The sequence below is a fragment of the Topomyia yanbarensis genome, chromosome 3, assembly GCF_030247195.1.
Source record: "Topomyia yanbarensis strain Yona2022 chromosome 3, ASM3024719v1, whole genome shotgun sequence".
In the NCBI taxonomy this organism is placed as follows: domain Eukaryota; kingdom Metazoa; phylum Arthropoda; class Insecta; order Diptera; family Culicidae; genus Topomyia; species Topomyia yanbarensis.
Window position 1 is genome coordinate 112,126,058 of NC_080672.1, and position 13,198 is coordinate 112,139,255.

At 38.2% G+C, this 13,198-nt stretch overlaps 1 protein-coding gene across 1 annotated transcript; it reads right to left on the reverse strand.

Moving 5' to 3' along the window:
• Positions 1-2,594: 2,594 nt before the first annotated feature.
• LOC131690698 (baculoviral IAP repeat-containing protein 7-A) lies at positions 2,595-5,364 on the reverse strand. The gene is made up of 4 exons (XM_058976630.1): positions 5,036-5,364; positions 4,692-4,969; positions 3,257-4,583; positions 2,595-3,196 (listed from the first exon to the last, which is right to left on the reverse strand). Exons 2-4 carry the CDS (start codon positions 4,866-4,868, stop codon positions 3,108-3,110), a joined length of 1,593 nt encoding a protein of 530 aa, XP_058832613.1. The 5' UTR covers positions 4,869-4,969; positions 5,036-5,364; the 3' UTR covers positions 2,595-3,107.
• Between the last annotated feature and the right edge of the window lie 7,834 nt (positions 5,365-13,198).

A 13,198-nucleotide genomic window follows, 5' to 3' on the forward strand; every position in this document is an offset into this window, starting at 1 on the left:
CCTTCAACTGAGTTTGTCCGGCAGAGTTATAAACTTCTGCTCCGATAGTCAGGCTGCAATCAAGGCCCTTAGCTCAGACAAATCCCGGTCCAAGCTAGTGATCGCGTGCCGAACCCAAATCGAAGAACTAAGCATTGTCAACACTATCTACCTTGTCTGGGTGCCCGGACATTGCGGTATTACTGGAAATGAATGGGCTGACGAATTGGCCAGGGCAGGTTCAGCGATTGACTTCGTTGGTCCTGAGCCCGCGCTGCCAATTTCGACAAGTTGGATACGGGAAAAAATACGGTCCTGGGCTTCGTCCGAGCACCGCAATTATTGGAGAAATCTACAAACGTGTCGCCAAACAAAGGCGTTTCTAGAACAACCATGCCCAGTGGTTTCGAAAAATCTCTTACATTTTTCGAAGCTCCACTGCGGCATGCTGACCAGGGCTTTAACCGGCCACTGCAAACTCAATTATCACATGGCAACTATTCAGCGCGCTGAGTCTTTTTCATGTGATCTTTGTGAATCTGACTACGGAACCTCATATCATCTGATATGCAACTGTCCAGCGGTAGCGCAATTGCGATTTCGAGTCTTCAGCCGTCCTTATATAGACGAAACCATGTTTGGTCGACTGAAACTCAGAGACATACTAAAGTTTCTTATCCAATGTGGTAAAGAGCTTTAGGCTTATTCGCAGGCAAGTTGAACTACTTGTGAGTTTAACTTACCTGTTGTTTATTTTTGTTTTGTGCTGTTATTTTTCCCACCCTTCCAATTCTACTTCCTCACTCGTCCTTGTCCTTACCTTCCGCTCAGGAAATGATGAAAACACACGGCAAGGCACAAATCCCCGACTATGTACGGGGAACGTGCCATTTGAGCCAATATATTCTGATTCCTGATGATTTACGGAGAGGGGTTACATCCCCCCTCTACTGTTCACTCCCCTCCTTTAAAAATCTCCTTAAATCACCCCTCAGACCACCACCCCATCCAGCCCTCATACCCCTCCCTTTCAACCCCATCATCTTTAAACCACCACTATATCACAAAGCATACCAATTTAAGCTGGGGAGTCGTTCGTTCATGGGACTTTCGCCCTCCTCACATTCCCACCCCCGCATGACAAAATGAGTTAGAAAGCAGATAACATTGATCTAATGCTGATTGGGCTAATGAAGTATGATATTTTTTTGTTTCAAGTGTTTCACCGTCGACACGTAGCTCATCAAGTTCGTGGTTGGCATGCCATTGTGTATAAGTGCAAAGTGTACTAAGAATGTATTGGACATTTCCACAATTATGTTGAACATAAAAAGCCTCCGTGCCATAGTTTAGAGAAATGAGAAAGGCACAATTGCACCGCTAGGTGGATTAAAACAGGTTTTTCAATTTTAATCCGATTTGAGCACAACTAACCACACAGCACATTTTAAAGGACATTTAAAGAACTTTGTTGATCACCTCAACATATTTGTCAAATTTGATCTAACTATGATCCAATATTACAAATATGCCTTAAGTGGGTTGATAGTAAATTCTTTTTTCACAAATATATTCTTTACAATCAGGTGAAACAGTTCGAAACGGTCACTTATTGTACATTCTACGAGAAATTATCTCTACTTTTCGAATTTCAAGGTCTCGTTTTGCCCCTTTTTGCCCAGAGGGGTTTAAAATCGACACTTTTAAATGTTTGCTGATATGGAGAAGCATGTTGTTTAGTGCAAAATATGAACTGAATAAAACGTAAACAAACACTCTGTAGAGATGGAATGTAGTTTTATCCAATTATTATGTTGTTATTGATATAGCTAATCAGTAAAAAAAGATCTATCATAAAAATGGTATTATGCTAATAAGAAAGGTTAGGTAACACTGTACGGGAAAATTTCTCTCATCTTTTATTACTGTTGACATTAAAAATGAGTTCAGCAAGATTACCTTAACATATAACCACAGAGAACAGACATATAAGCTAGAACAAACTTTCCCGAAAAACCTGTGTAAACATTTAAATGAAAATACGTTGAAAATCACCATCGCATACAGGTTCGCATGCGTGAGTCACCATTGTATGCAAGTTTGCACACAAGTCCCGTATAGCAATTGCTGGCCGATCGAAGCGCCAGCCAGTTAAGTTGCTACTTGCTGCTGTCATTTCAAAGCGACAGTTTTATTTCTTACACAAGCTGAAAACTTTACTTGTATGTCAGTTATCAGTGATATAACCATTCACCCCAAAATAACCTTAACATATAATTTTCAGCCAGATTGGGCAACATTTCTGGTTTTGTACGACTTTTGTTCGAGGACCCGCCACTGCGCAGTGATGTAAAAAAGGAAGGTGTCGCATCCCATCTATTGTTATATGGTTGTTTGTAGGGTAAATGCAAATTTTAATTTCAATCCACTAAGCCACGTTGTTGACAAAAAGCACTGGAAGAAAAACATCAATCGGAGACGGGCATAGTGTAGTTGGTAAATCGATTACCTTGTACGCAGCCCATCTGGGTTCGATTTCCAACCCCGCACATAGGGTTTGCGATTGAAGAAAGGGAGTAGGATCAATGGACACAAATAAATTAAGCAGCTATAGCTTTATTTTTGCAATGGTGTATTATATTTGCAATTAATCAATTAACATTAATACTATGTAGACAGCTCAGTTGAACAACACGATGTCCGTCGTTATATTTTTCGTAGATCACACCACGCTATCGGAACATAAAATACACTACACTGTATCACCTACGTTATCAATAGACCTGCTGTTTCTCAATAAAACTTGTTAAATGGAATTTCTACATTGTCATCTCCTACTAACTAAAAATATTCACTGATGATAATCGTGAACCGAGTTTTTGCCCGCTATCACTCGAATAATCCGTTGGTTATCCTGCTACTTACGCAAATGAATGTGATGATTCAAACAATTTGACTGGGCAAAAATTTACTTAACAATAGTGCAGTTGTAGTGTATCGCTGCTCAGTATTGATTGTACATCTATTGGGTACCTTATAGGTAACAAGCCTGTGATTAGTTTATTTTGTGCATCATATCCAGCATTGTTACCCTTTATCCAAAAAAGTGCACACGTGTCTTCGTCAGCTTACGATAGGAAAGTACGTACTCGTGCCTTGATGACGGCACGACAAACAGGGCAATTTGTAACCGCTGGGGCGCATTGAACGCAAGAAACTGAAAATTAATTAAATATTAGACATTGCCTTCAGCTCAACAGCGCTGCAACAAACTTACCTAGATGACCACAAGGACAAAACACTACACCCACTTCGTCTGCCATGCAAATTTTGCATTCACGTGCATCCTTTAATCGTTTGTTCTCTTCTTCCAACCTGAGGGTTTTTGCATCCTCTATGCCTTCTGGCTCGGACATAGAACTGGCTGTCATGGCCATCTGAGCCAACGATTCAGGTACGGTTTTGCAGTTTGCTGTTGCAGCCGAGTTGACTATTCTAGAGGTAGGAATTTCTATCGCAGAACTAGTTCCAATGATTCGGGGTTCATCCGATGCAGCGCTAGAACCTTGTGCTGAATCCGACGAAGGCGATGGTGTCGAGAATGTAGAGCTGAAGGATGACAGATTGGGTGCAGCAGAAGAAGATATTGCCGACCAGAGCAAACGAGAAACTTCAGTTTCGATGCGACGATCCATTCTTGATGAGCTGGTCGGTTCCAATTCTTCATCTTGTATTTGACCATCGAGGACCGCTTCGATTAGGGCCTGGGATTCCAAAAACGGTTGGCCGGTAGTCTCCAAGTGCCTTTTTGTAACGGCTCGAATACGACCCGCATTTAGTCCCATAGATAATGCCAACTGAACAGGTTCTGTTCCAAGTGCTTCTTCCAGAGTCATTGGGATCGTCGTATGAGCTCCTATTTGCATCTGCTGTTGTTGGCCTTGACTGCTGCTATTTTTAATCTGACTTTGAACATTTTCAATGAACAATTGTCCTTTTACCAACTGTACGAATTGACACTTGGGAAAGCATCTAGCGTGTTCATACCATGGATCATCATCTGCCAACCAGAAGCGTAACCCTCCATCACAATAGAAACAATGAACCTCATCAGCTCTTCCTAGATAGTAGAATCCAGCTTGAGCCAAACGTTCCGGGTTCTGAATGTGACCCGTTGTCCAATTTTCAAACGTTCGCACTCTCGAATCCAACGAACTAAACTGCGGAGCGTGGGGAGTCTTAACTGGTTGTATTCCGATGCTGCTATCTAATGCAGGATTGGAACTGATACTGTTGGACATTACTTTTGGACAATTTGGAAAAAATTTCTGATGCTCTCTGAAAGGTTCGTCGCCAACTTCCCATTGACCAATGACTCCCTCACACCAAGCACACTTCACCTGGTCGGAATTGTACGTGTAGTAGAGTCCAGCTCTGGCCAGCGAGCTAGGACTGATATGAGCGACTGGCCAGGTTGCGAAGGTTGCCAGACGGCATTCTTCTCGCTTGAGTTCGTTAGCGTCGAAGCATTTCACGTTATCCGTGCGATCAGGATGCAACAGGAAGTCGCAATTTGGGCTCAGCTCACGGTGTTTGTCGACAATCTAAAAATATATTTTACATTGGATAGATTGATTTAAAGAAAATGAATAAAATTTAGGAAGCTTTCTGCTCACAGGCCGCTTCAAAAGATATGGCAATGTATTACTTACGTTAATTGCCGAATTCCCAATGAACACTACAACCCCACAAAAGTTGCATTTCACCTCCAGGAACTGATTGGTTGCATAAAATCCAGCACTAGCCAACACATCAAAAGGATTGTCCATAGTCCATTCTGCATCTTCCCATCTGTCGTAGGTGCGAAGTCGATTAAACTCGACGTTCATTGCTCTCGCTTACAGACCAAAGCACTGTTTTACTATGAAAACAATGACACCGTTCAGATTGTTCGACCCTTTCGACCTTAGAGATTTTTTGCCATATGATTCTAGAATTGTTAGGTTGCAAATTTAACTATTAACATTGCGTTCATGTTAACTTCTACAATACCCACCTGGACTGATTGAATCAATGTATATTCGTTGTTCTGCTTCACGATTGGCTGCTTTTACACTTTTCACGGTCGATTTTGGCTTTGTATGTTGATAAGTTTTCTATACGAAACGTATACTTCATTGCTCTAAATTTGGTTGCTGCGGACAGTGAACTGCTTTACAGAAAGTACATTTTTATACCAATTATCTCTGACTTCCTTCAAATATCATAATATTCAACTATAAACTGGCAAAAATTGAACGGTAAATAATCAATAATTTTTTTTGTAGTCTAATGAGTGGAAAAGATCCCCTTGCAGAAGCAGTTTTTTTCTCTAAATTCAGCACTCTGACAGTTCAGGATACTGTCAAGAGGTAACTGAATAAAGTACAGTCGACATAACTGAATAGATCCCATCAGCTGATGACCAGAGCCATGGTTGTGTCACTGGAGCCGGAATACGAACTGGAACCAGCCAGAATTCCGGTTCATTTCCGACTGAGCTTAACTGGGTGGCATTCCTGCAGGAATGCCACCCAGTTAAGCTCAGTCGGAAATGAACCGGAATTCTGGCTGGTTCCAGTTCGTATTCCGGCTCCAGTGACACAACCGATTCTAGTTAGAATCGGTTGTGTCACTGGAGCCCGCGACGTTTGATTCACGCGTGGACGCACTGGAACCAGCCAGAATTCCAGTTCATTTCCGGCTGAACTTTACTGGGCATGTGCACAGATTAATCTGTGTTTCACAGATTCATTGTCAATATGCTGCACACGGAAACGAAAAACTACCTAAAATTGAGTTCCTTTGACTCAATCTCGTGGTATCGTGGGGGAACTTAAAATTAGGTAAACCGTGTTGAAGGTAGTTTCCATTTAACCACGGCAAAAATTACAACTCATTGATAGGTTTTTTATACTCAAATTTAAGTTGAATTTACCTAATTTTGAGTTCACCCCAAACAACTCAAAAGTACCTTCCTCCACGGAAGACCTTTTGTTTTTGACAACACTAATAAGTGCGAAAGCGACGCACAACTCAAAAGTAAGTTAAAGAACTTATTCTGCAGGTTGTTTTATTTAACCGTGCACAGATTTCTAAAACTCAACAGATTCCCACAGTTTTCTGTTCTAATGCACAGATTTTGAGTTTGCTGTTACAATCTAGGAACAGATCACTCTAGGAATGTATAAGAAATTTGCATCCAATTAGAAAAAATGCATTTAATTTCCATTTTTGCATCAACTTTGCACTCCCTCACAAAAAAGTTAGTTTAATTCGGCGTTTTACGGCCAATTTCTTCACTTGGATGAAAACCGGTTTTCGTTGTAAACCAGTTTTCGGCTAATTGGTTACCGGCAAACTGGTTTTCAGCGAAAACCGGTTTTCATCCAGTGAAGAAATTGGTCGTTATTGAATGTAGCACTAGTTTTTTGTATGGGTTTTGACGCCTTTCACGCAACGCAACATATATTATAAATTTCTTTTTTGATGAAAAGAAATGCATGTAATTTCTCTAATTTTTAAAAATGCACCCAAGTGATCTGCCCCTAGGTTATAACGCACAGACTAGTAAAACAATTTCTCAATTTTTGACCTCGCGCTCAATTGGTGCCTCGAGTGAAACCCCAAAAAAATGGTCGTCATTTTAGAGTTTATGTGCTGAATTACCCGAATAGAATTTTATAACGGAATTATATTGATTTTCATCGTTACATCGCAATGAAAAACAATGTAAAAGAATTAGATGTGTTGGAAAATGTACAATGATCAATCAAATTTGTTGTTTCTATATTCATATTCATTGTAAACATCGAAAAAAGGGGGTCGTTAAGTGATGAGGCAATGAAAAAAATCGACTTTTTCCCATGCATTCTGAAACCAATTACAACGATTTTTCATGTTATTCTCTTGTGGTTTTCGGAAGCCAAAACGTTGTTTCAGTTCTTATAACAATTTTACTTGTTGTTTTACCGTAAATTTTCTATTAAATTTGATGCTCAGAATGATTTTAATTTAAAATAATTTTTTTTTTATTTATTCTTATTACACTATTGATGTTATTTTGTACTAACATATCTTTTCCTTTGAGAGTCTTGATCTTCTATATTATCTTCTATTTTACCCACAACTTGATTTTACCAACGTTTGCATAGATTTCCATAAAAGGAAAACATATCGCATGGGAACTTTACATTCGTTTCACCTAATTATTGCTTTCATACTCTCAGATTTTACCGTATCCTAATCAAAAAGGGCAAGTTGCTGGCTAACGGGGGCTATTTGCCAACTTGGATGCGTTACTTGCCCTTCAATTTGCGGCAAATTGAGGGCAAATAGGGGGCTATCTCAAATATAATATTTGGGCGATTGTTCTTCATTTTTTTGCCGCCCTACGCGTCCTTAAATCGCCACCAAACCGCCCACGGAACGTGCCATGTAATCGCCCTTAATTGCCTAATATGAAAATAGTTTTCATATTGTAATTGTTATTATTATTATTGTAAATAATTCCTATTTTCGGATTATTTATGTACCCACACAAACTTACTAGCATACTAGAATCACTGCCAAACTCTAGACTAAACTAAACGAAGAGTCAATAGTGAAATTGGTAATCAAGTCCACTTCAGCCTAAGTGATTTCAGCCGCGAAAATGTTTGTGTCAGTATTGAAATTGCCTTTATATCGCATTCGCAAATTGCATTTGTTCATAGGGGCTATTCGCACAGGCGAGTACACTGAATAAAAGTGGAATAACCCACTTAATGGGTAAAGAGCTTGTACTCAATAATGTATACAGACCTTGTACGTCAACCTGGGTACGTTTTATCCATTATTTTTCACAGAACAGTTACAACAAAATGCGTAAAAAATACCCATTCATGAAAATAGCCCTAAAATGAAAAATATTGAAAATATAATTATTTCTGAATATAATAAAAGACATTACAAAACATCAATTTCATATTACCACAGATAACAGACGTTTAGGCTCGATTTGAATCGTGTGTAAATACCCGCTACTGAAATTCCGAATAAATTAGACGTCTGAAACACGTTTGGCAAACGTTTGCAGATGGCGCAGTGATCGATACAATGCAGTTAGAGTGCAGCTGTCAAACACGTGTAGCAAACAGTTGCGCAGATGGCAATAGTGAAACACGGATTTCCAACGTTTATTAATTTGAAAGTTTACACAGGTTTTTGAAGAAATTTTGTTCTAGCCTAAACGTCTGTTATCTGTGATATTACATATTTCCCTCCCAAAAGTATACGAATCTCGATAAGTGTTCTGTTATAAAGCCACAAAACTAAATAAAACCTGTCGCTGGTCCGAACATTTTTGTTGGATTCCAAAGCAGCCAAAATTGGGAATTGGGTCATTAAATGAGAAAAAAATCTTTTTTGTTTATTGCATATATCGATAAAGCTGATTTTCGTGATTTCAACAATGTTTTTTCCAACTCAGGAAACATGAAAATAAATTTAAATTTAAAATAACGAAATATGTTGACGGTCTTGATTTGACACTATCAGAAGCATTTGACATATCGAATTTCACGACAAGTGATGCCCTGTTAGAAAAAATGAACACATCTCGCGTGTTTTTTGTAAACGGCCAATAAGCATACTGTCAAATTTCACTTTGAGAGAATATTCTGGACAAACCGTAACTCGCCAAGAGTGGACGTTGGCATTTTATAAAAGAGAAAAGTTTTCTCTTTCGTTTACTGCTGGTACTAATAATCGGCGATTGGCCAGAATTTCCTCTCAAAGTAAATTTTGACAGTATGCTTATTGGCCCTTTTCAAAAAACACGCGTGACATGTTTTCCCGGTTTTCCCGCAGTTATTTTTATTTGACATAAACTCCATTCAATGTATTTAGTTTTTTTTCGTTTTGGGTGTTGTCTTGATAGGCTAGATGTAAACAACCGCAGTTTTCCTATGTATGGTTGCCAAGTTTACATAAGATTTATTTTAAAAAACAAAAAATCGTTTTCACGTATTACAACGAAATTGTTTTTGAAATAATGTTATATTATGTATATTGGACCTAAAATTTATCGAATGGAACGGAAAACTATATATAGCTTAATGACCCAATTGGCGCATATTTGCAACATCCTTAGGGATTTAAATTGCTGTTTTTTCAGAGCTTTGCCGAAATGTTCCGATTCCGCCACGGTTTCGGCTACGATTTGCAGGTTCCGCTGCGATCCACAATTTGCAGGTTAATTAGCTTGAAATTATTCTTAAAGGATTTTTCACCCATTATCAGGATCAATATACCCATTCGCATACCTCATCGAGAGGTTATGAAATGGATAAAAAGTACCCATTGTTGGAAACAAAAAAGTACCCATTTTTGACAGTTCGAAACTTCCAAAAATGGACAATTTGAATATATAAAAAGGGAAATGTTTTTTTGCAGTGTAGAATAAAATGTCAAAATATTCAATTCGCCTGACATATATTGATCACCGCCTTTTTTGATTGGGATTAAGCAAAATGCACGCAAACGAAAAACTACCTAAAATTGAGTTCTTTTGACTTAATCTATGGTATCGAGGAGGAAGGTAAAATTAGGTAAACCGTGTTGAAGGTAGTTTCCATTATACCACGGCAAAAATCACAACTCATTGATAGGTTTTTTATCCTTAACCTTGAATTCAATATACTAAAATTTAAGTTGAATTTACCTAATTTTGAGTATAGCCCAAACCACTCAAAAGTACCTTCCTCCACGGAAGACCTCGACTGAGTCGAATCTCGTTTTGTTTTTGACAACACTAATAAGTGCGAAAGCGACGCACAATTCAAAAGTAAGTTAAAAGAACTCGATCGTGAACCGACATTGGCCTAAATAACAAATGTACACAAACGGAGATTTGAATAATATCTTAAAGAGGAGTAAAAATACTTCATAATAAATTTAAAAACTCATGAAAATCAATAAAAAAACAAAACGGCGGATTCGACTTTCAACTGTAAACAAACCTCCAGGCGGGTTACGCCTCTGCATTTTACGCCCCGGGGGAATTAGGCAATCCATTAGACGTCTGTTTGACAATTCAGCGGTGGGTTTTGTCAACAAGTCTACTCCTGCGAACAGAAAAACTCGTCCGACAAGCAACTTTGTTAGTCCGATTCGTTTGATGTTGGATCGAATCAACGATATTGTCGGACGTCGCACCCCTCGGAGTAACGTCAGAATAAGTAAACAAGAAATAATCAGCTGATCAGAAACGTCTCATGGATTGCCTAATAACAAATTTTCCCTTCCGGCGAGCACGGCGAAAACCACATTTGATTCTTGTTTTCTGGCGACACTGCAGGGCGAAATTACCCACTGAGAAGTCCAAAAAATTGTTTCAAAATCGTTCGTTAAACGGTTATTTCTCGACTAACATATGATTAGGGCCGTAAAGCCAAATTCATGTTTTTCGTTTTATTGTATAAATAGCATCCTTATTATTCATTCTTTACGCTATTGTGAGTTTATATTCGAAAAACATTATCAAAATTATGTTATTATAGTTCACAGTAAACGGCGCACAATCCATATTAAACGAATGGTTTTCACGCCCTTTGCTTCAGTTTACGGCTTAGCTGCATTAAGCGCTTGAATTGGCATTCCGGACCTTTACTTTTTGTCCTTATATAATCTTGTGAGTTATTTTAGGAGGATTTTATTATTGAGTTATCGTATCAAATGTAAAAAATTTAATATTAATATTTAATATGTCAAATTTGTGGTTGGTCGTTTTTTCCAATTTTTGTAAATAATTGTTATTGCCTGATCCTTCAAACAATAATGGACTTCTTGCATCACTATTTTCTTTGTAAATAACCTGTGCAACATTGCTAACAAAAACAGTAAAACCAAGTAAAACTTTGTTATAATATTATATATTAAAAGACTCAAACGTGCTTACGTTATATTTGAATGTCAGTGAAGGACTCAAATTAACGGCTGCAAAACCAACACAAAGCAAACATGTTGAGGTAAACGGCGCCAAGCAAAGGACTTGAAAGCCAAGTAATAAAAATGATTTGATTTGGCTTTCAAGTCCTTTGCTTTGCGCCGTTAACTTCACATGTTTGTTTTGTTTTGGCTTTTCAGCCTTTATCTTGAGTCCTTGACTGACTTTCAAATACAACGTAAGCGTTTTTGAGCCCTTTAGTTCAAACCACCTATTAGTAGATCCCAGTGACAAAGCTTTTTTAAATAGCTTAATTTTTTTACAATTTAACAGTAAACGCTTACGCTATATTCAAAATTCATTCAACGGCTCAAAAACTGTACGAAAACAAACATAAACAAACAGAGTGAACGGCAAAAAAGCAAACCTCCCGAATACTACTGATCGATTTACGATTTGTAATAATGTTCTCGTCAACAGGATTCGACTTACTTCTTCGTAAGTATTACCTCAACTTACTGTTTTGTCTATACACAAAGCAATGTACTATTTTCTTTTTCAGTGGCCGCTGGTATTTCTGACCCTCCAGTTGGGGAAGAGGTGGCAAGTATAGTTGCTGATACTCCCACGGTAGCAAATTTCGAGGAAGTAGAATTTGAAAACAAAACTACAAACAACACTTTCCTCGAAGGTGTTTCGATGATTATATCGTCAACGCCGATAAGAAGAAGCAGAGTCATAACATTCACTGATCCCCGACAAACACTTCCACTAGATCTGTCAGTATCAATGATTGAGAACGAGCAACCTTTAAATTTAACGATCCACACTAGCGATGTTCCATTAGATCTGGCTATGCCGAAAAGTAATACTCCGAAGAAGTTAGCAACGGAAAAGACGATAAATTTGTGTGGCGATACCCGAACAGAATCAAAGCTTAACCATATCATCTCTTCCGTCCACTCATCAAGGGATTCTTCCCGAATCTGTCGAATATCTGGAAAAATCTTCAAACGCTCGGTTTACTTTGCCGGTGATTTGGACAAAATATTCAAAAAGCCTTCTCCTGATAGTGATGGTAATGGTTTAAGATTTCAAAAAATTATGTGCTTCAGGTACCAAACGACACTTCCCGGATGTATTGAGCTCAAATACGATATATCAAATCCAACCTGGTCACAGTTCATATTTGGGAGTGCTAATATAAGAACTGTTGTTTGACCGGATCCAATTAACAGAAAGCCAATCGCTTTGCCACAAGCTAAGTTGGATGATTTGAGGAAGCAATTAAAATATATTAAAAACAAACCATACTACGAAACGTTCCTCAAAGAAATAGTTCCCAAAAAACTAGGAGTGGGTAATGTCCGGGACGTAACCGCGGTGTTGACGTAGGACTAAACTTGGGCATATCATATGACATTCATGGATAATTTGAGCCAATGCACTTTTTGAATGAATGTTTACTGGAAATTTCATGTCGAATGAGATTGCCACATTCACTGATTTTCTAGGACTTGCAAAAACCTTCGGGTTTGTAGATTAATTTGATAAACATTTGCTTATATGAATCACTGGTAAATGAACACAAGAATTGACAGGCGCAAACTTATTAAATGGAACTTTCTAATTCAATTCTTTCTCCATTATGTTTTCATCCTAAAAAGAACGGTTTGTAGATAACTATGTTTGGTGATACCAGACGAGAATCCTTGCTAACGATTCGAACCTTGCCCGAATTCGCTTCTGCTGCGTACATACACGAACATTCCCCTTTCGCAGCTCACATCGAATGAGCATTGTATATCGGAATGCGATCTCTTTTATAAACTTCTTAGTGCAGATGGTAGTCCATCCCTTTGTGCGACAAATGAAAATATTTTCATCATTCGTTTTGGCGTGGCATTCGCTTAGTAGCAGGGTTGCCACATTCACTAATGTTCTAGAAAGATTTGCATTGTAGATTAATTCGATAAACATTGGTTTATATGTGTCATTGATAATGTATCCTCAGTAACTCAATCCAAGTTATTAAAAGGAGCTTTCTAAATAAATTCTTTCTCCATTATATTTTCATCCTAATAAGAACGGTTTGCAGATAACTATTTTTGGTGATACCAGACTTTCTAATTCAATTCTTTCTCCATTATGTTTTCATCCTAAAAAGAACGGTTTGTAGATAACTATGTTTGGTGATACCAGACGAGAATCCTTGCTAACGATTCGAACCTTGCCCGAATTCGCATCTGCTGC

Coding starts and splice junctions, on each gene's coding strand:
- LOC131690698 (XM_058976630.1), bottom strand. CDS start 4,868: ATGAACGTCGAGTTTAATCGACTTCGCACCTACGACAGATGGGAAGAT. Junction 4,584..4,691: donor TTGGGAATTCGGCAATTAAC/GTAAGTAATACA, acceptor ATATATTTTTAG/ATTGTCGACAAACACCGTGA. Junction 3,197..3,256: donor TTGTCCTTGTGGTCATCTAG/GTAAGTTTGTTG, acceptor ATTAATTTTCAG/TTTCTTGCGTTCAATGCGCC.